This window comes from Erithacus rubecula (genome assembly GCF_903797595.1).
Source record: "Erithacus rubecula genome assembly, chromosome: 2".
Classification (NCBI taxonomy): Eukaryota; Metazoa; Chordata; class Aves; order Passeriformes; family Muscicapidae; genus Erithacus; species Erithacus rubecula.
The window spans coordinates 51,348,751-51,370,141 of NC_136685.1; the positions used below are offsets into that span (position 1 = coordinate 51,348,751).

A 21,391-nucleotide genomic window follows, 5' to 3' on the forward strand; every position below is an offset into this window, starting at 1 on the left:
TTTATTCCCTCTAACTACTTTGTGATAGAGCTGCCAGGCTCACCACTTCTTTATTTACTGCCACAGTAGATTTCTTCTAATTAAATTTTCAATATTTTTCTCTAACCCACTAAGGAAAACAAAAGAATACACATAAATCAGTGTTAGCCTCAAACTTGGCAGCCTGAAAACTGTCACAAATGTCAGCTTCATATACTCTGCTTAATAACAGTGCTGCTGTCCCTTCTGTCCTCTTAAATGCCTATTTACATGCTGAATAATTTGAAGCATCACTCTTCTCTGACCATGTTAATCTAGTTTCATTCTCTTAGCAGACAGTAACATTTTAGACTGTAAAATGAAATGCTGATGTCATGTGCAAGTGGAAACCCGTTCAAAGTTTTACACGGTCAAACTCAGCCCCACGATATGATAGATCAGTCACCAACATCCTCTATTACTCCTTCTATTTGCTCCAGTTCATCAATACTTTGGTTATCATGTATTCATTCTGAGATGGGCATGTTATGAACTACTCAACGGTCTCAAGTTTTGCAAGGAGGTCTAAATTAGATATTAGGAAAACTTTCTTCATGGAAAGGGTTGTAAAGCATAGGAACAGGCTGGCCAGGGAAGTGGTGAAGACACCATTCCTGGAAGCATTCAAAAAACATGTGGGTATGGCACCTGTGGATGTGGTTTGGTGGTGAACATGGTGTCTAGGTTGACAGCTGGACTTGGTGATCTTAGGGGCTGATTTTCAATCTTAAAAATTCTATGATTCCACAGTTGAAATCTGTCTTACTAAGCTAGAATTGGGAAGCTCAAGACTTTTTTTAGGAAATTATATATAACAGATTTCTTAAAATCAAATAACACATATTTTTTAACTCCATCTTTCCATTACTATTGAATATCAGACCTGCTGTCTCAGCTTCTGCACTCTTCTCTGCTCCTCAGGAAACAAGATTTTTTTAAAACCTTCTTCAGTTACAATGTGTGGGAAACCAGATTACTAGTGACTGGTAATCCTACTACCTAAATTCAAAAATTAACAAGGTAGAGAACAATGCAATGTTGTTAGAAAAAGAAAAAAAAATACACTGATCGTTGGTTACTAAGTTTTTGGATGAGAAGGAAATTCAGCTTAACAGAGAAAGGCAGTATCAGCTACAAGTGCCCAAGGAATTAAAATTGTTCACAGTTAATATATTTTCTGGGCTATGTAACTAGAAATGATGCTTTAGGTATATTATATTACTACCTGTGATACAAGGAGTTATTTTTAACATTGTTTCAACTTGATTTCCTCAAGAATCAAAGCTTATGTGACCAGACTATGTACACATCTGTAACTTTTCATATTCTCTCATCACATCTGATAACTCAGCCTGGCCAATTCACTCCATTCTGCAGAAGGGCAAAAGTTAGACATTAAGCTCTCAGAAGTGCCATGGAAGTAGGTATCTCGAAAAAGAGGGAATCCTACTGTTAGTCTAATTAAGGGCCATCAAAGAATCACTGGAATTCATCCTTCCAGCTGCACAGGAGCTGCTCAGGAGGCTACTTTTCAAACAGGTGCTGCTCCAGTATTTTCTACCATGAAAAATTAACTCAGTGTACTTCAATACACCAGATACTAGTATGTCTCTCTCTTTACTCAAAAGCATTTTTCAAAGGCACACCAAGAAGGATCAGCAACATACTTCAGTCATGATTTGGCACCATCTTTTAGATTACTTGACACTTCAGTGCATTTGTTATCAGAAGCACATGAGAGCACTGCACCTGAAATATGCACGCTAAAAAAAGTACAAGTGATTCAATTTAAATTTATTGGCTTTCATTAGTTTAACACTGATAAACAAAGTATTCCATCAATTCCCAAAGGTAGATGGCAACCTTAGGAAAGATATGTGTGAAACCTATAATGCATTAAAACACATGTAAAGCATGCTTCTAGGAAATTGTTAAAAAAAAAAAAAATAGTTAGGGATTAATTTCTCCAGCACACCATTGTCATATTTTTTTTCCATCTTTACATCTTATTGATCTGAATATGCACAGCAGATAAATCAGATCCTTGAACAAGATAGAAATAAGAAAGTAACTTTGCTGATAATATTAAATTTCACTACCAAGGAGATTTTGTCCTAACGTGCATTTTTTGTTTTCCTCCCTGCTCCCTTCCACCACAGCTTTCTAAAAGTTTTAATGTCTTCTCAACATGTTCAGGGCAAAATTCAGTTTGGCCACCTGTAGGCTGTTCAAGTCACAGGAGATGACCCAGAAGTATACACTTACATTCATAATGGATTCATAGTTTAGACAACTTCCCAGATTTTAAACAGGTATGTTTGTTTTACTGGACTGCATTAGGTAAGGTGAGACAGTCTCTTTTTCCCTATGAAAATATTACAAATGTAATCAGACATCTCCTACATCAATGATTCAATGTAATCTTACACGGTACTAGAAACCAACCAAATAAATCAACAAACAAATTAGGGTTTTCAACCTGATGAGCATATACACAAACCATTACATTAAGTATACTTGTCTTCAAGTACAACGTTTCATAGTATTTCTATTATGATGAAAACATGGGAAAAAAATCAGTATGAATTTTCAAAAAATATTCAAGAATACCAGTATAACTCATTTGAGAAATATGAATGTACATGACTCTGAAGTGATGGTTCCTTATTAAATGCATTCCTGCAGAAGAAGAGAAAGCATTTGCTCCTAATGTTGTCTCCCCTTCCAATTCACATCCAGCAATTAAAATAAGTCAGAGAAAACACTTTGGTTTTTAGGCCCATTTTCAAGGAGTTTAACGCTGATATATCAGGCAATGCAGTTACTTCAGGAAAACTTGTCTTCAGTCAGGGTGTCAAAGGCAATATATAAGGCACAAAGGTAAGAAACCTCATACTTATTTTGCCTTTTTTCAGACTACAGCCATCAGGGGGAATGTGACTGTTGCAGCTGAGGAAAGTGTATGAGCAACCACCGAGAGGTCTCTTGCTACCACAAACATTGCTTTGAGATTGGGGAAATGCCTGTGGTTAAGCAAAAAATAATTTCTTCATATGACAGGTGAATTCCCTTCCTGTTTTATTATTACCATCCAGAAAATTCATGAGAAAGACCATTGCTTTCCTCTTCCACAGTCCTGCAATATTTTAAGTTATTTCTGAGTCTTTCAAAACTCTCCCTAGACTCAAATACTAGAAATACATGCTTGTGGTACATAAATATTTGTTTATGCAAATATATTTAAATTCAAGCATTTAATCTTGCCAGGTAAACATTACGAAAAAAACAACTGATATATTTTTTACAGAAGACTTAGCTCATGGTTTTAATTTCCTGTTTATATTAGTTTACCTGGCTTGATGAAAATACTAACATGTCTTAAGAACTAGAAATTTTTCCTGGTTTCTCAAGGAACCATTTGATTGCTACTGCTACTGGCATTAGCTTTTCATTTGAACAATTAAATTGAGGGAAGTTATTTTAAAAATGGGGCTGATGTGCCTCTGCAGTACCTTAATACCGGGTTGCCCGTATCTCAAGTTGTTTTTATGCTGAATATCAATATGCAATTAGAAAGAGACAACATAAGTGCTGGACCTCTGTAGAAGGCTCTTTGGGCATTTGTAAGCTCCTTGCTTATTTATGCTGCCACTGTCTATCAAACAACTCTCATGTCAGCACAATCAAGCCACCAAAATGAATGGCTATAAATACAGTCAAAGCAAGAGATAACAATAGGCAGAACAACTAAGTCCTCATTTGAAGATGAAACAGTGTTTTTGAGTGAGCAGTATGTGATTAACCCGCTGTATATGGGGTCAACATGATTTATTCTCAGAGCTATGCAGCCACCCTTAGTTCTGGAACTCACTTGCTGTTAGAGATAAGCTTTTCTCAAATCAACCCTCCCCTATGTCTCGCAAACACTTGGAGCTCTTACTTAGGAAAATTAACTGTCATGTCCTTCATTTAAAGTATTTCCACCCCTGCTTGAAAATAATTGTTAGTCTAACAGACAGTTTACCCAAGTGCACTTTCTTCTGTCCATCTATCTGCTGCCCACAACGCTTCAGCACTCTAAAAGAAGATCTTGAAAACCATAAACAGAAAGGGGGAAAAAGGAGGTGTCCTTATTTTGTCTAAATTCTGAGTATTGCTAGAACAGTACTTTCTTGGCTCAATACCAAAGAATAAAAAGCAGCAGACCAATACATCTTAACACAATTGAGCGGTTCAAAATAGAGGGGTAGTACTGGCTTTGCTTTTAAACTTTAATAGCAGCACCACAATTCATTAAAAAAGCTACTTTGTGTGGGGACAAACCTCTTACCTTTTGTAGCTATTCGAACACACTGAGTTTTGGTTTCCTGTTAAGGAAATAAAAATAAAGAGAACAGTCAGATCAAGGGCTTTTTATTCTCCTCCCCACTCTATAAATTCATCTTAGATCTACTGACCAGCTGGTACAACCCAATGAGTTGGCTCACAGCTCTGGGCTTAGCAGGGATGGAGGCTGGGGAAGTTTGTCTTGATTGGACTGTACTGTCCAGGATAACAGTGGAGAGAAAAGGTTCAGGACAGCCCAAATATAGCAAAATTTCAGGTTATTCAAATCAAATGGAAATCATGCCATAAGAATACAAAGAGAGGGTACAGCAGGAGGAAAAAGGAGGAGTGGTACTCCTATTTATGTCACAGCACAAAAACCCTGAGCTTGTGTTGACCTGAAGCAGCACTGTACACTGTCTCCAAAATTATGTCTTGCTACATCCTTACACTGTTAGAGTCACCTAAAGCACATGCGCAAAACTCTCCCTTGTGCTTCTGGGTGTGGAATAAGCACAGATGCAGCTCAGATATCCCTCCACATATGACACAGCTAAGCTACAACCTATACTGTCTGCTCAGGAGACAGTGGTTTGATAGCAATGTGCTTCAGAAGATGCTCCACAGTCAAAGGCAATTTGTGTGGAATTTACCACTCTCTCCTTTCCCCTCAGAAGTTTAGCCAGCAATTAAAACAAATGAACAGAGAAATGACTTAGTTATGCGTGGTTTGGATGACTTGAACAGACAAGGGTCAATCATAATGGGGTTTCTGACCTTACTGTACAATGAGCAGTAATTTTAAAGTATACTGAAATTGCATAAGGTTGTGTGAGAGGATGCAGTTGCTGTGGTATTAGCTCACTCTAAACAATATTAGCATGTAATTGGAAAATATAATAATGACAGTTTCACTCTATAATATATGCTCACTCTAGTCCTCCATCCTCAGTATTCCATCCCCAAATACATCCTCTGGCATGTCTCCTCTTGAAGATTCAAAAGCAACAGTTAAATATGCTACTGCTAGTTTGTTAATGGAGCTTGTAAAGAGGTAGCAAAACCAGGACAATTCAATAAGGATAATTTTTCAGCCCTGCAAAGTTTACTAACATAATCTTACCTATTCTCCCTAGTTAGTGATTTACTTGTCTACTTTTGTTCAATTTGTCTGTGAGGATCACAGAGTAACCTCCTCTCAACCCTACCATGTACTTCAGAGCCTACTTTACTTTCCTCTGCCTATTTTGAGGATTCTACTGCTTTACAGCAAAGCATCTGTTTAAATATTCTGCAGTTCAGAGGTTATCTTACATCCACTAGATCTCTGTCCTGGCAGAATGTAATGCAATTCCTCTCAAAACCTCACCCTAAATCCCTGTAGGAACAGAAATTTGATCCAAAGTTTCAAACATAACAAAGAAATCTGTTTTAGGATTACAGTCTCTCACAAACTGAAATCAAGTTTAAGTAAAAAATACTGTGTTCTTGTCTCATTTTCTACTTATCTGTCAAAATGCAAAAGCCAGAATAAATACATATGTTTTTATTTAGTACTTTCATTTTACTTTTCTCTCCCCATATTTTTTTTTGTTTTACCTCAGGGAATGAAACAAATTTCCTTATAATGCTGTCTAGTGGAAATCCACAAAAAGAAAAGGAAATTATTTTTAGCAGGTGAGGGGAATATGGATGGGTGCCTAGAGTCACCTTTTATTTTGCTTTATTTCATACAGGTTTTTAAATAACTGAAAAGAGGGAATGGCCTATTGAATCAGAAAAAAAAAAATCCAGTTTTCTAACACCTTTGTACCCATTCTGACTTGAAGCATATCCAATTTTCAGAATCATAGGTAAAGGCTGAGATTTTCTTTAAAAGAATCCAAGGCAAGGCTGACTGTTAGAAAGGATTTGTTTAGTCACCAGAGAGATCCAACCATAAGGAAGGGTAAACACTGCTTCTGCTCCTTTCCAGTGGTTCTGGTGGCTATCAGTGACTATCTGTCTATTTGTCCTTTCTAGTTCCTGTCTGAATGGCCTGGACACTTCAGTATTCTAAATTACATATCCAAATATTTCTATCATATTTTCCCTTCTCACCAATGCTTTTCCTCTCCCTCATTTTTAATTTACAAGAGGAAAAAGCATTGAAGAGCAAGAACCTGGGGCTTGCAGAGCCACAGTGGTTCTTTGCACCTGGAACCTCTCTCCCTGACACTTTTCCCCCTTCCACATACATAGAGGCAGTAGCAGTACTCAGCAGCCGAGTTAAATAGAAACACCAAGGAGGCAATGAAGTGAATGATAGCCATAGTTCTACTGCAGTGCTGCTAGCCTTCTGAAGCTGTACACCTACTCAAAAAGACTCTCCAACTCATGTTGGGACAGGGGTTACTTTTGTTCAAGAAAATTTTTACTTTTTGTTTGATGTCCAGTGTGAGAGTCTTAAAAAGTTTGTGATGTTTTACTAGTCCAATGAGCTGCCCACATTCTCTTTGCCCTGCAGAAACCTAATCTTCTGAAGAGTGCAGGTACTGAGAATTGGGAAAAGTGCTGTGGATGGTATTTACTAAGCAGATAGAGCCACAGTCCTGAAATTACTTCCCTCAGCCAATTACTATGAGATGCATTCAACTCTCATCTGCAGCAGTTCCTGTGGCACGAGGTGACGTGAGATGTGAGTGGCTCACTGCCATGCTGTCACAGCACTGAGGGGATTTCAGCCACGCCACTGCCAGCACCTCCCACAGTCCCAAGTGTCACCACAGGCCTGTCTTTGACTGCTCCCAGGAGAAAGGTGTTGTCAGCACTTGCCTTCTCGACGCTGCTCATGGCCTGGAAATAGATGTTGTAGCCTTTCCGAGGAGCCAGCGGTGGGTTCCAGAAACCTTGGTACGTCCTGTTGTCACCCACAGTAAAGGGGGATGGCTCTGGCAGGTTTCCTGGGGGCAGCTGAGCAGCAAAGTAATATGGTGACCCTCCACTAAGAGCAGTCTGGTAGGTGACAGGGATTTGGTAGCACTCCATGGCTCCAGTTTCTCGCTTTGTTCGGTGCGGGTGCAGCTCTTCAACAACAATCTGGTAGGCACTGGTGAGACAGAGGAAAAAAGGACAAGACAGGAGATGGATGCAGAGAAGAAACAAAGGCTGGAAATACAGCAAAATTATTTATTTCAGCTGTTGGAAAGAAGCAGTGTCCCTTCTTTTTTCATGAAAAACAACAATACAAATCCACACGTGACCTCTTATTATTATTTTCTTTTAATACTTTTATCTTTTGAAGAAACAGAAGAACCACTGTGTTAAACTACAACAGATTAAACTCTTGGCTGAGCAGAAGCAATTTGAAGTTGCATTTTCCTTTGAAACAGTATTAGAGAAAGCTGAGCTTCAAGACCCAACATAATGGCTGCCTCCAGGCTGTGCTTGAAGCACCAATTTGCAGTTGTCATATCATTAGAGACAGAATGTGCTGACAGGCTTCTCCACCTCTTGACCTTGCTATGGCTTCTATCTTGGCTCAGAGCTATGCAGATCCAAAGTACAAGTGACATGCTGTAATGCAAGCACAGATGGACAGAAATCTGTCCATTCCACTGAAATAGACTGCCTCATTCCTTTACAGTTGTGAATAATAAAATGTTATGAATTGCTGAAGCAGAGAGTATTCAGCCCATCAAAACACCATCTTAACCTCCCAATACCTCTGTTGAAATGGATCATGGCTTGGTCACTTAGCAAAATCACCTGCTCAAAATAGAACAGGTCATTATAATTCCTCTTTCTCCTTTAGGGGAACTACCTAACTGCAGGACGCTACCAACTCATTATCAGCTTCCTCTGCTTTTCAGAAGTACAGAATTTACGTGATGAGAGCAGAAGGCAATCCTTCATTTTATAAGAAGAAAAGAAGGGGTTTAGGGGTTTTAAGGCATGTAGACAAGAAATCTGAAGCTTTTGAATTAAACTGGCAGACTTGTCTGTCTCGGGTTTGTTATAAGCTTTCTAAAGCAAAAAGGTAAAATTGAACTAAGTTCTTGAAGCGTCACTGCCTTGCTGCAAGGACTCGGAAAGGCAAAGACCATCCTCCTCCTTTTAGAACTTATGGGACAGCATTAAATTATTTTGTCAATTTTCTCTGCTACTGCTGCCCAGAAAACCCAATAACTGCAGTGGCAGAGATAAAGTATGATGCTGGAGAACGGAAGAAAGAAGAGAAGAAATAAAATGAGAAATTAGTTTCATGCCTTTCTTAAGCTGAAAGGAAACGTTAGCATGCCCTTTTCCTAACATGTAAAAATTAAGCAGGGATGCCTCTTTCTTCAATTTCAATGTGCCCAACTATAATATATAAAGTCATGTCAGTTTTGAAAGTACAGGTAGAAAGAAAAATGTAAAAAGAAAAAAAAAGTTAGACCTGGGGTTATCTATTTCTCATAAACTGACCATGAACTGAGCTCAGTTATACATCACCTTCTGTGGTAAACTGTATGTATTAACCATCTCCACTTAATGGGGACTGTACCAACAAATCACTTGCACAAAAACCCTGTACATTCAGCATATTTCTTTATGCTTCAAAATAAATATACTAGCAAAAATCCCTAAAAGCATCGGTATTTTAAAAACTTGACAGGATGAAAAATATTTTTAAAATTTTTATTTATAATGTCCCAAGGTAAGAAAGTACTGTTGGCATTCATTCCCTCCCTGGCCTGGCCCTCGACCCAGGCAGGGTAAAAAAAACTGTTTCAGAATTGGGCAGACAACCAACTGGAGAGCACTGGAACACAGACACCATGGCTCTGTTGCCTGAATTCTGCAGTCTTGTCTCATCAGCTGCCAGTGGTCTGGGGCAGACACAAATTCAGCTCCCAGAAATGACAGAAGAGCAGGAAACTTGTCTGTGACACCCTGGGAGCTTCAAAGGAGAAAGCCAGCAGGGACAGTGGAAGGACAGTGCAATGCCTGAATGTGACAGAGGCAATGGTCCCCTGGAACAGCCTGGTTGGTCACACAGCTCCAAAAATGAGACACACCACAGAAATCAAACCAACCCCTCCTTCCCCCTCCATTTTATAGAATAAGGGATAAATGGGGTATCTTCATTCTAAGACACATCTCATTTTTAAGGGTCAAGTCTCTTTGGAGACCAAAAAAAAATCAAAGATGAAGGGCATGAGAATCAAACTGTTTAAAAGTCTCCTTTGATAGCATTCTTTAAAAGAACACTGTAATTTTTAAAAGCAATATAAAAGGTATGGCAAAATTTAAAGCATGAGATCACAATAAAATGTGAAGCTTCTGAAAACATTTCAAATAAATTAATTTATATAAAATATATTCCAAAAATACTTTGTGGACCCCTACGTATGAAAAGCTACAATATGTGGAAAATAAGACATAGATATATATATATTGTAGTCATCTACACTAACACAAAAGAAAAAACAGCAAATGACAGAAACTGTTTTAAGTCCCAAACAAAGCTTTTTAATTTTTATTTTTAAAATGTTTTTTCACAAAGTACATATTTGTCTATCCTCTTTAGATAGGTGATCTGGCAGTATTTTTCATGCAGCATTACAGGCTAACAAGACATGAAGGAATACAGTCATTTACCTCTGGGCCCTTTGTGATACCATCTATTTACATCCATTTACTAAACACTGCAGTGGCTCCAGAGCAGCACTGTTACTCTATGTGCACATAACAATGTTAGGAAAGGACACCCTGCTGTAACATGTGATGAGACAAGTCAAAGCTAAATTTGTAAATTGAAAAGTGGGGTGTTCACTGGCTGCAAATGCCTTTTGATATCAGGTAATAGTGAAAATTTACCTATGTACTCTGTTTATCACTGTGTCTTTACATATAATTAATCCTAGCTTCAATTATCTTAGGTTTTCTATAAATTATTTTTGTGCTGGTGAGAAATCAGTTATTGAGAGAGCTTTTTTGTGACAGGAGCTGAGGGAATTCCTACAATAGCATTTTTTTCCTGGTCTTTTAATACAGCAAAGAAGGATTAAAATAGGGAAATAAAGAGAGAGGAGTGGAAAGCTTAGATGACAATATTCCTTCTGCTTGATGAGTAAAATAAATTTGGAGCTATTCTGAAGAGTAATAAAATTTTCAGAACCTGCTACATAAGTCATGAGGATCATAAAGGCCAAACAGTTTTCTGAGACAGCCAGGTAAGCAGAGAAAATTTGAAGATACATCAGCTGAAGAGCTCCTTGGCTGAAATTTTCCGAAAATAAATTATTTCTCCTGACAAAACTTCTTTCTTTTTTTTCTTTTTTTTTTTTTTTTTAATGTTTAAGCTAAGAAAACCTGTACAATACCTCTCTATTGACCAAGATAATTGGCAAACAGGTGAAGGAGGTCTCTGATGACATCTTCCTTTTAATCCCTCCCTAAAAATTCAGGCTCCCAAAGAGGTATGGCAGTGGTGAATGTTGTTCATACTTCAGCCCTATTTTGACCAGACTTTAAATACCTGCTACACATTTGACAAGCACCAGACTGACTGACGAACCCAAGTTTCAGCCCCAGCTCTTGGAATTCTAATTAACAATGATTGTTTTAGTTGCTCCCTGTCATAGTCCCCTGAATTAATCTTGCTGCAAAATGAAAACAACCAAATTCTTCATAAGGAAGTACAAGAAAAGCACACTTTAACAATCAGTTAAATAAATTTAATAATTAAAAATTTACTCTAATTCCGATGTACATTTATTGTAATCCTCATCAGCAGTAGGTTTGAAAACAAAAAATTGTTTTTCTGGCACTCAGTTAGAGACCTTCAGAAAAACAACAGCAACAAATCACATCTTCAAATGAATCACCGAAGCACCATTGATTCTACTGACTGGAATCTCATCCACAAGATTGATGGTGAAGCAATACATGCCTCAAAGTGAGCCTGAGCCATCCAGCTTTGTCTCCCTCTGCATTTCTAGTTTGTAATTTTGTTTTAAAACTCCTGGAGGCCATAAAGTATGCTAGGGATTGCACAATAAAACCTGACAGTGAAGGTGTGATTAGAGTCATGTTAAAACTGGGACGATTAGGGCAGCCAGGCAGTGTCTTTAAGAAATACCACACGTAGATTATTCTTAAGGAACATCTGCTTGCTGACAGGCTGTGCTGATGGGGAGGCTATTATAGAAATCATAGCACGTAAGTCCATTTGTAAAAGCAAAAGAGTATCAGACTGAACTTTTTTCCTTTTCCTTTTTTTTTACATGGACCTACTCATATTAAACGAAACGATAATCTACAGCTCCAGAGATTGCAGGACAGGGTAGAAACAAAATCTTTCAAAAAACCAGATGTATTCTTCAGGGTCAGGCTAAAGAGCAGCATCTGAGTCTCTTCTACTCCATCACATTTTTTCCCCACCTACCTAGTAATACTCATTATGGCAGCAAGCCAGCTTCTTGAAGGAAACAAAACTGCAGTGTGAATGGCGTGAAGCTTCACTAAAATATATCATAAAGTTTAGCAAAATTCATTGAATCAATTCAGAATTTCAGTGTGCTACATTTAACTCCCTATTAAGAACCTGCTAACTGCAATCAGCATAACTTTAGAGAAGGCAACACCATATCTTCTGCATTCCTCTGAAGAATGCTTTTCATTCCAAGTAAGGAATAAAACACCTGGTTGATTTTAAGAATAAAGCCCAAGCCTCCAGTTATGGTGAAGGACTTATTTCCTTGGCCTCTTGATGTTAGAAACTTGATGTCAGGTTTTAGAAATTAACTCAAGTGGAGAGGGAAGATGACAGAATGGACAAAAGAAGTATGCTTTTTTTGAGAATTCAGTCAAACAACAATTAATACTCTATGAAACTACTATTATTAAACTGTCTATTAATATTTATTACACAGCTTCTTTCTGCCATCGTCATAGGCCACAAGCTTATGTCATTAATCTGAGGATGCTGAAAGGAAAATTGACAGAATAAATGAGAGTTTGTGTGCAGGCTTGCACTACACCAGGTACAGGGCAGAGAAACCAGAACTTCTTGAGCTAGGTTGAGTAATTTTCTAGCTCCATGAGGTGAGTAATTCTCTAGCCACATCCCATCATTCTACCAGTTCACAAAAGAGCTACTGCTCCAGGACAGCTGCGCAGGACTAAAGACTGACCCTGAAGATGTGTGGTGGGATTGAAGGTGGAAGCCTGCTGCTGTCAGCACAGGAGTGCCCTGGAGCAGCTGCTGTAAAGAAGATGTGCACCACCACCACCAGTAGATCCCAGTGGTGTCCTACTGCATGCTCTGGGCAACAATTTGCCTCAGCTCCCTCAGGTGGCCAGACACAAGACTGAAAGGATGTGGCATCGGTTACATGAGTGATAGATGTCACATTTCCCAAACAAGGACAGCTTTCATTAGGGCCAGCAGCAGGAAGTCTTTAAAAGCACCTACAAAGGCACATAGTGAAGTTTAAGCACTTTGCAGATTTGGGAGCATTTTCAGACCACAAGTCTGGTTTCCATGGTATCAATTAAAAAAAATAAAATCCCTATTTTAAGAATCCAAGTCCCATACTGAAAGCAGTCCTGTTCCTCAAAAATCCTAGATTTGCCCCATGGAAATTTCTCAGAAACGAATGATACATGGGATTAGAATTTTAAATATAACATGACAAAATCTCCTGAAAAGGGGATGAATCTGGATTATTTTCTATGACAGAATAGAAATAAATAACTTTATAACACCAATCATAAGAGTGATTATATGATAAGCACATAAAAATGCATATAGGTGTGTGATTCATCCCCCACAACATTAATGTAAAACATACATTCCTCTTAATGGAAATAGACTTAAGAAACAGTTAATTTTCCTCTGCTTTTAGGGCTTGGGCACATGACTCAACATCAACTGAGCTTTGATAGCAGACTTAATGTAACACAGAATGAAATGCATTAGCCTGCATTTCTCTAGAATGTCACAAGGGTAATAGCATGAAAACCTTCTGATGCTCAGCAGCTAATTAACCCCCAATTAGTCAACCCTGCCCCTGAATATTGCTGATGCAGCCACACCAGTAAAACACAAATGGAATCAAATAATATCATAAAATTTTTACAATAACAAGTAGAAGTAAAGAGCAGGATGTGGATTAATCTTAGCAAACAAAATTAAATTATCTCTCAACAGAGAGCAGAAAGGGAAAGACCCCTCAAAGTTAACAGAAATGAAACATTTTAATGTGATTATAGGACACGCCAAATAAAATTTAATAGCTTGCTACATGATTCCTAGTAAGAAGCACTCTCAAAAGAAAAAGGTCAAATAGTTTGTATTCATCACTATTATTCTCCCATTTCCCCATAGCTTACAATTTTCCAATCATACACATATGCTAGAGAGCAGCTGACTTTGAAGCACTGGAGAGAAAGTGTTATTTTCAATTCTACCTTCTGACAAACACTTTTCAGCCTCAAATTGCAGAGGCCCTGTGAGAAAGTAAAATGAAATTATAATGGCTAGAAGGTGGTTCTGAGGACCCTATATCAAACAGGTCAGGTAGCTGAATGATTCAGGTCATGACTATCTTTTAAAAATCCCTGCCAAACCCAGAATTTATTTAATTACACGTCTATTATAAAGCTAGGTGTAGGTAAGAAAAAAATAGTGATGTTAAATGAATATCACTCAGAAATGAACAGTTGTATGTATGGTGACACTACAAATATTCAATTAAAAATTAAATCCTCTTGATTTATATATATATATATATTTTTTTTTTTTTTTTCTTTTACCTGATAGGTGCACCTTTGGCCTGTGCAGGTCTCAAGAGTACAGTTATTGTAGTAGCAGTTTCATTGAGAGAGGCATCGACTCCTTCATAGTCTGGTAAAGTGGGAGCTGATTAATGTTGAGCGGGAAGGAAAAGAACAAAATACAAATCAGTGAAAACATTTGGAATTTTTATGAGGTTGTGGCTGTTTGGAGTATAGAACAAAGCCAGAATTTTTATCAGCCACGTGAGTATTTTTAAACAGGTTTTCCAGTTAGGCACCATCTTTTACTATAGCATATATGGGACTTTATAAACAATTGATAATTCCATCTCTTAGCACTTTTCATCAAATCATGACACCTCTCAACTTGAAGCAGCTTTATTCAAGAGAGACAGAAATAGAGTGAGAACGTGACTGACAAGAAACCCTAAACTTAAAAAAAAAAAAACCCAAACACTTTGGCCTCAATTCTTCTACCTTGCAGGTAGAAACATCGTCAAAGATCCAGCTTCTACCATCCTCCTCCAACCTTTCAGTTTTTCTCTTGAACATCATGGGAAACAAGGCTAATACCAACCAGGAAAATTTGACTTATCTAGACATGCATCTGTGGACTAGAACTGGATCAGGGAATCTATTCCCATTCCTATCAATGGATGGCCAAGCTGCTCATTAATCAGCTTTAAAACTACTATGAAAGAACAAAATCAAAGTCAAAACCAGAAGCAGTTCAGGAACTGATTCACTAATGGACTGTCAGACTGCCACGCCTTCATGGCAGCAATATTTGTTGTAGGTGGGAGGGCTTGTGTTGGTAATTACTTCAACCATGCAGCTTTAATCTGCTGCCTGTTATAGTCCTCACTGGTAATACTGTTGCTGACTTCAGCCCCAGTGCAAGGAAAGAAACAGGATTTTCTGTGAATCAGAAAATAATAGATTTCAAATAATTACTAATTTTTCTTAAGTTTGAAAACTATCTGTGTGTTTGTGTTTTCTTTTAAATATGTGACTGCATCATTACAAAATCATTAATGAAGCCTTTATATTTCAAAATAAATTTTCACAAAAAGATGTTTCCAAGCAGGACATCAATCATTTAAGTCATAATAATTTTACAATACTATATCAATAGATAGAAGAGCTCTAAAAGATTAAAAGCCTTGCTTCATTAGTCCTAGATCCTACATGGATGCAAAACCTGTTCTTATTTCAGGAAATAATATTTTATAGAACTAATGTTCATTTAATGTTAATTTTAAAATTACTGCTTACACCATGTTCACTAGAATCACAGAACCACTTGTAAGCTTAGTTAAAAGGAATAATTTCATTCCTCATTAAACTAAAGCTACCATTTTTTGAAACATGCATTGCTCCATATAAAGTACCAGTCATGCAGAGTAGAACTAGATAACAGTTCAGTATAAAGCAAGATAGAAAGTACAGGATGAAGTTCAGATAAAATGGAACTTACAGCTTGCCTTTGAGCTTTCTTAGCATTAACCCTGTTTTGCCAACTGTCTAGAAAATTGTGCTGTACTGGATTCTAGACAAAATTCCCAACATTTCTTTGTGGAAAAGGAGGGCATATCTGAAGAAGTCTGATTTCACTGTAGTCCTAAATAACCCAAACACATTGAGGCACTTTTTCTCAAAATAGTGAAATATCAGACATGCTAGCAAGATATACACCTCTTTCCCTTCTAAAAAGAGGTTAGAAGACAAGTATGCAGGTACTACACCACCATTATATCTGGAAATTTATGAACTAAAATTTGTTGTGAAGAAACACAAGGACCTTGAAACAACCTGAATAAAATATCAGAATTCAAAACAGTCTAATAGCAACATAAACAGAACAGAGCACGTCATGTGGGTTTTTTGGTGCATTTGGTTGGGCTCTTTTGAAGGGACAGAGATATGAAGAGTGCTAGTGCTTATGTTCTGGGGTGGAATTCCACAAACCATTCTAGTTAGCCATGACAACTACGGCATTTCATTGCAACATAATTCAAGGAGCTCTGTCTTGAATTTTGATTTGCATGTGTGTTTTCATGTACTGTGAGGAGACCACATGAACAATGTCCCACAAAAATCATAGGTATATTCTACCACAGTATTAACTTCTCTTTACAGGACAATCTGAGTTTCATTATGACAGATAATGAGAAAAATAGCCTGCTCTCTGGTCTTTAAATTTGTAAATGACTGACTTCTTTGATCTCTGCCAAACTCTGAAGTCACCATGTCACAAAATCAAGTTTCTCTAAATATAGCATTGATTTATTTTTTCCTATCAACTGCAAAGCCACTATCTTATTTTTTGAGAAAAGCATTTAAATTTAAGAAAATTAAAATATCAAAGCATTTCATTTGACATTACTATTTTCTAGAGTTTACAGTGCATTATTAAGACAAATAATGTTAAAGTTGATGCCCTGAAATAAATGAATAATGGCATGAAGAAGCAGAACTATGTGAATCTGGGAAAAGAAATGAATACATTGTCCCAGCTACCCTGACCCTGTTACAACTGTGTGCTGTTAAGTGGTGTCACCCCCAGTAAATCAATAATTTTCTGCACCTGACTTTGCCAACCTGCAATGTTGACCCATGGAGTGTTGAAAGGCCTAATTAGTTCAGGTTTACACAGCACTTGAAAATCTTTGGATGAAAGTACAGATTACAGAAAAAAACAGTTCGCAACTACAGCTGAGCAATTTTCACCTCATGCAAGGATTTATCCCTGAACTTATGCTACCCTGTGGTGAATACATGCAGAAACATTTTTAGCAACATAATCTCTTCACATTTTAATATATTGTGGGGGTTTTCTTAAGCATTTCTCAAGTCGTACAAAAATACTCAAAGGACATTTCCCCCTCCCCTCCCCTGTTTTGTTCTTAATGCTGTTGTTCATTTTTACCTGAGATGTTGGTTGTAACATTGATCGTAGTTGCTGGTCCAAACCCTTTGATGGTGCTTGCACGAATGAAGAACTGGTAGGTAGTACCAGGGTGCAGGTGAGAGAAGACGTGGTGTGTGCTGTTCCACAGCTTGGAAACTGTTTGTGGAGGTCCTGCCACCGGCACTGCTGGATCAAATGACTGTATACTGCTATAGCTGACCTGGGGAAACAAGTATTTTTGCAACAATTCTTAAAGGCTTTGGCACAAGGGATTTAGATTAGCTTGGCTGGAAAGGAAACAAAAGACCCACACTCATATATCTACCCATGTATCCTGGGGATGCTGCAGAATCACAGAATCATTTAGGTTGGAAAAGATCCTTCAGATCATTTATTCCAACCATTAACCCAACAATGCCAAGCCCAGCTCTAAAACAATGAGGATTACACGTGTACTATTGAAAGGCTATGAAGGCACCCTTCATCATTACTGTTGGATGACACACTCCCTTACTGGTTACAAAATCACCATTGAACACTTTGAGCTTCACAATTTGTTTTCTTTGTAGCTGCTCTCACAGAGCTAATGTCACTACTCCTGTTAATCCACTGCCCTTTGCATCTGTTTCCAATTAAAAACGAAGGAAGCATTTATCTGTTTTAATCCCATCCATCAACTGCTTTTATATAGTTCATGCATGGAAAATGTCACTGTAACATTCCACTGAGGTGAAGTGAGAAAATGGGGTTGAACTGCCCACCTGGCTTAGCCCACAACATTTAGTGAATTTTGTCTGCATTAAATAAACAAACAAACAAATAAATTTTAAAGGGGTTTTGTTTGGTTTGCCTTCCTATAATTCACTAATACACAAAGTTATATTTTCTGTTCTTTCAGAAGAGGAGTGCTGGAAAGTGTGTTTGTTGCTCAAATCAAGTTGTGTTATCTGCTAACTTCCTGTGGAGGTCCCCAAAAGGCCCATGAATTAAATATACTTTAAAGAGAACTTATATGGAGGTTTTCTTAAAGGGTGATATCTAAAAATCTAACAAAGCTAAAATAAACATTGCTTCAAATTTAATAACCATCTTATTTTTCATGTAAGTTCTTCTCATTATAAAAATTTTGCAGATCATGGCTGTCATGGATTTGGAATGGTGTATAGTAACAATAAAAGATTTTTAAGGCACTTGACAGGGATGGACAGTCATATGCAACATAATTACAAATTTTGAGTATCTAATCACCAGAAAATCGTGTATTCAGTAAATGAAAGGAGCATATTATTGAATAGCTGCATAGAGAGCATAAACACCCCCTGCCAGCCACCTCTTTATGCACCTCCCTAGTCCCATCCTATGCTTGTTAGGTGTTCAATGATTACCTCATACTGAGTAATGATGCCATTTGGATCCACAGGTTCCTTCCAGTTGAGAAAGATCTTATCTTCAAAAGGAGTTCCTTTCACTGATTTGGCAGGTATAGGGCCTGGCACTACAAACAAAATGAAAGTTTTAAAAATAGGAAATTCATGAGACAGAAAAACTAAAGAGAAGACAGAACATCCCATTAAACCCAAAAGTGAGCATAGGTCTATTTTTATTAATATTCATTTGCATGCAAAAGGCAACAGTAGAGTATGTGAAAAAAGCACTTCAAAGTGTATTTTGTCATTTGCAGTGCAGAGAGAGCATGAAGTTGAAACATTAACGTTATCCCCACATACAGTTTTCAAAACTCCATGCAAAGTCAAATTGTCTAGTAGTATAGCCAGGGGAAACAGTTCAAGCTAGATTATAACTTCAGGGAACATCACTGAACTCTGTAATAAGCGTATCTTAGGACAAGGACTACATGGTTCTGAAATTCTTTTAAAAGGAAAAAATCAAAGGCAAGGAAGAGCTTCTGTTATACAGCTTCTTTCAAAGGAGAGAAATTCTTACAAAATAGGTCTCAGTCATATCTTCTTTTGATTTGTTGTTTTTAAAGAAATCCTCATTTAAAAGAGAGGGCTGAACATGGGCTGAAATGGCTCAGCTGCCATTTCTTTCAGCCTTTGACCTTCTCATGTGCAGAAGGATCATGTGGTCTCTTAAAATCTTTCCAATAAGAGGTGTTTTCAAAGCTTTGAACTGAACAATACTAAGATGACCTTACTTTCTTGTTTTAAACGGAACCAATATCCCTGGTGTATAACAAGTCTGAAATGTCATCCCAGGCCTCTGTGCCCAAGTGATCACAGCACTTGGCAATCGCATCAACACCAGGCAAAAGCACTTAGTTATCTCCCATTACAGCTTACAAGATATTTCTGCCTACATATACAATTCCTCTTTATCAGAGCAGCTCACCTAGATTTGAACACACACATGCTCAAAGAAGGAGGTGAATATGAGTGACCACCTGCAGAAACTCTGAACCCAACTAAACACCTTCCCCCCTCAAAGAGACAACGCTTTCCAAAATGGCAGACTTTTGATCTGAAGTGTTATTTCTATTTAATATATTGACATATATTTCTGCCTCCTTCTAATAAGCCTATTTTCTTCCATGCAACTTTCAGTGAGCCTTATGCATGACACTCCTTGGATATACATTATCAAAGCAGACTCAAGTTTTGCAAAGAGTAAAAATAAATTAAAATCCAATGGATCAAAGGAAGCACTAGGTGCTGTGCTAGCAGTAGGAAAGAGTGAATGGACTCTCCCATCAGTGAAATTGATTTCATCCTACATGCAAACTGAAAATGATGATTTGACCCTTGGTACAAACAACGTAACTTGGCAAATTAATGATAAATTCAAGTAGTCAAAAAAAGCCCAGAAGTAAATAGGTGAGAGCTTCACTGAACACTTGTCTAACTGTCATAAGAAGGCTTAGGAGAAGTTCACCAAAATCACAGGCTGGTGCTTTTCTTTCTTCAGTGTCCCAGGACACACCAGGCAGGGGATGAAGGCTGACATGCAGTGACAGCCCCTCTGTGCTGTTTGTGTCATTGAGAGACTTCCTGTAGGCAAAGTTTCATTTTTCATAGGGAATGCCCTACAGTATATCCTTACATCTGAAAAGAGGCATGAATGTACACTGCTGCACATGACATTTTCTTTGGAAGATGCATGCATCATTTTTTGTTCATGTACATCTGTGTTTGGGAAAGAACATGGATATGCATCAGGGCATGTACACAGTGTATGAAATTTGACATTAAACCACATCAAAGTGCATGAGGTAAAAAGCAAACAGACATGATTGCTCAAAAATATGCAAAATACTTTTTGTGTGGTGCTTCAAAAAAGAAACGTTCCATATTCAGTTGAAACTGGGTGCAGGGCTCTACATTTGATGGTTGAATAAATCCTCCCACATCTTTGGTTTAAATGCCAAGGTGGGAGAAGCCTCTAGGCTCATCTCATTTTATGACTCTTTTCTTCTCTTGCAATACAAAATCTGATGCTTAAGGCAGCAGTAATAATGTTAAAGTGACTGGAATTATGTGATCCCAGTTAGTTTCACATTTCTCTTCCCACTGGCATGGGAAGGGTACAAGAACAGAAGCTATCACAGCAACGAGCACCTTGCTTGGAATCCCACTTCCAAAAGGTCAGAAAGAAAAAGAGCAAGCATCTAGAGAAAGAGAACAGTGATTCCCACAAACCTCATCCACCTCCACAATTTCATAAAAATGAATGTTGGGACTAACCTAAATAATTTGAGAACTCAACTGGAATTAAAACAAAGAAACAAATAAAAGTTCAAGTGCCCAGAAGAAAGAGTATAAATTAATATCAGTTTGAAGTACACATTTTGATGGTCTGAAGTTATTTTTTCCTTTCTATTTTTCAGTTCAGCCACAGTAAAAATGTCTTTTAATCACACTGCTTTACCAGAAGGGTAAAGGGAGTCAAGAAAGAGAAAAGCAGAAGTAAGAAGTTGCTTAAAGAACAGAATATCTTCAGGTTAGTAAAAATAATTCCTTAGCATTCTTATTTGTTCTTTTACGTCTCTGTTATTAGGTCAGTATTTGTTATAAACAGAAATTTTAAAAAGGCCAAAATTAGTAAAAAAATCCCTAAACAAGCAAGAAAAACACCAAGAAAAGAAATATATCAAGGTAACCTGTTGGTATCCCTACCCTAAAGACTCAAACTGCATTTCTCCATGTAGGGAGCCATTGCTGTCCATTCCCTGCAATTCCCTGCAAGACTCTAAGGATTTCAGCAATACCTTAAACTTCCTTTCCAACAGTATAAGAGCCTTCCCTCTTGCAGTGTATTTACCTTGGCTGGATGCCAAGTGCCCACCAAGCTGCTCTCTCACTCCCCTTCCCAGCACAACAGAGGAGAGAAAATAAGATGGAAAACAATTAGTGG

At 37.7% G+C, this 21,391-nt stretch overlaps 1 protein-coding gene across 4 annotated transcripts in view; it reads right to left on the reverse strand.

The window, feature by feature from the left end:
- PTPRK (protein tyrosine phosphatase receptor type K) overlaps positions 1–21,391 on the reverse strand; it is a 374,772-nt gene that overhangs the window by 62,217 nt on the left and 291,164 nt on the right. For all 4 annotated transcript variants that reach the window (XM_079332191.1, XM_079332189.1, XM_079332188.1 and 1 more), the window contains exons 9-13: positions 18,406–18,515; positions 17,039–17,240; positions 14,128–14,233; positions 7,159–7,432; positions 4,349–4,385 (exon numbers count right to left, since the gene is read on the reverse strand). In XM_079332191.1, the coding sequence (XP_079188317.1) occupies positions 4,349–4,385; positions 7,159–7,432; positions 14,128–14,233; positions 17,039–17,240; positions 18,406–18,515 (729 nt within the window). The remainder of the gene's footprint in view (positions 1–4,348; positions 4,386–7,158; positions 7,433–14,127; positions 14,234–17,038; positions 17,241–18,405; positions 18,516–21,391) is intronic.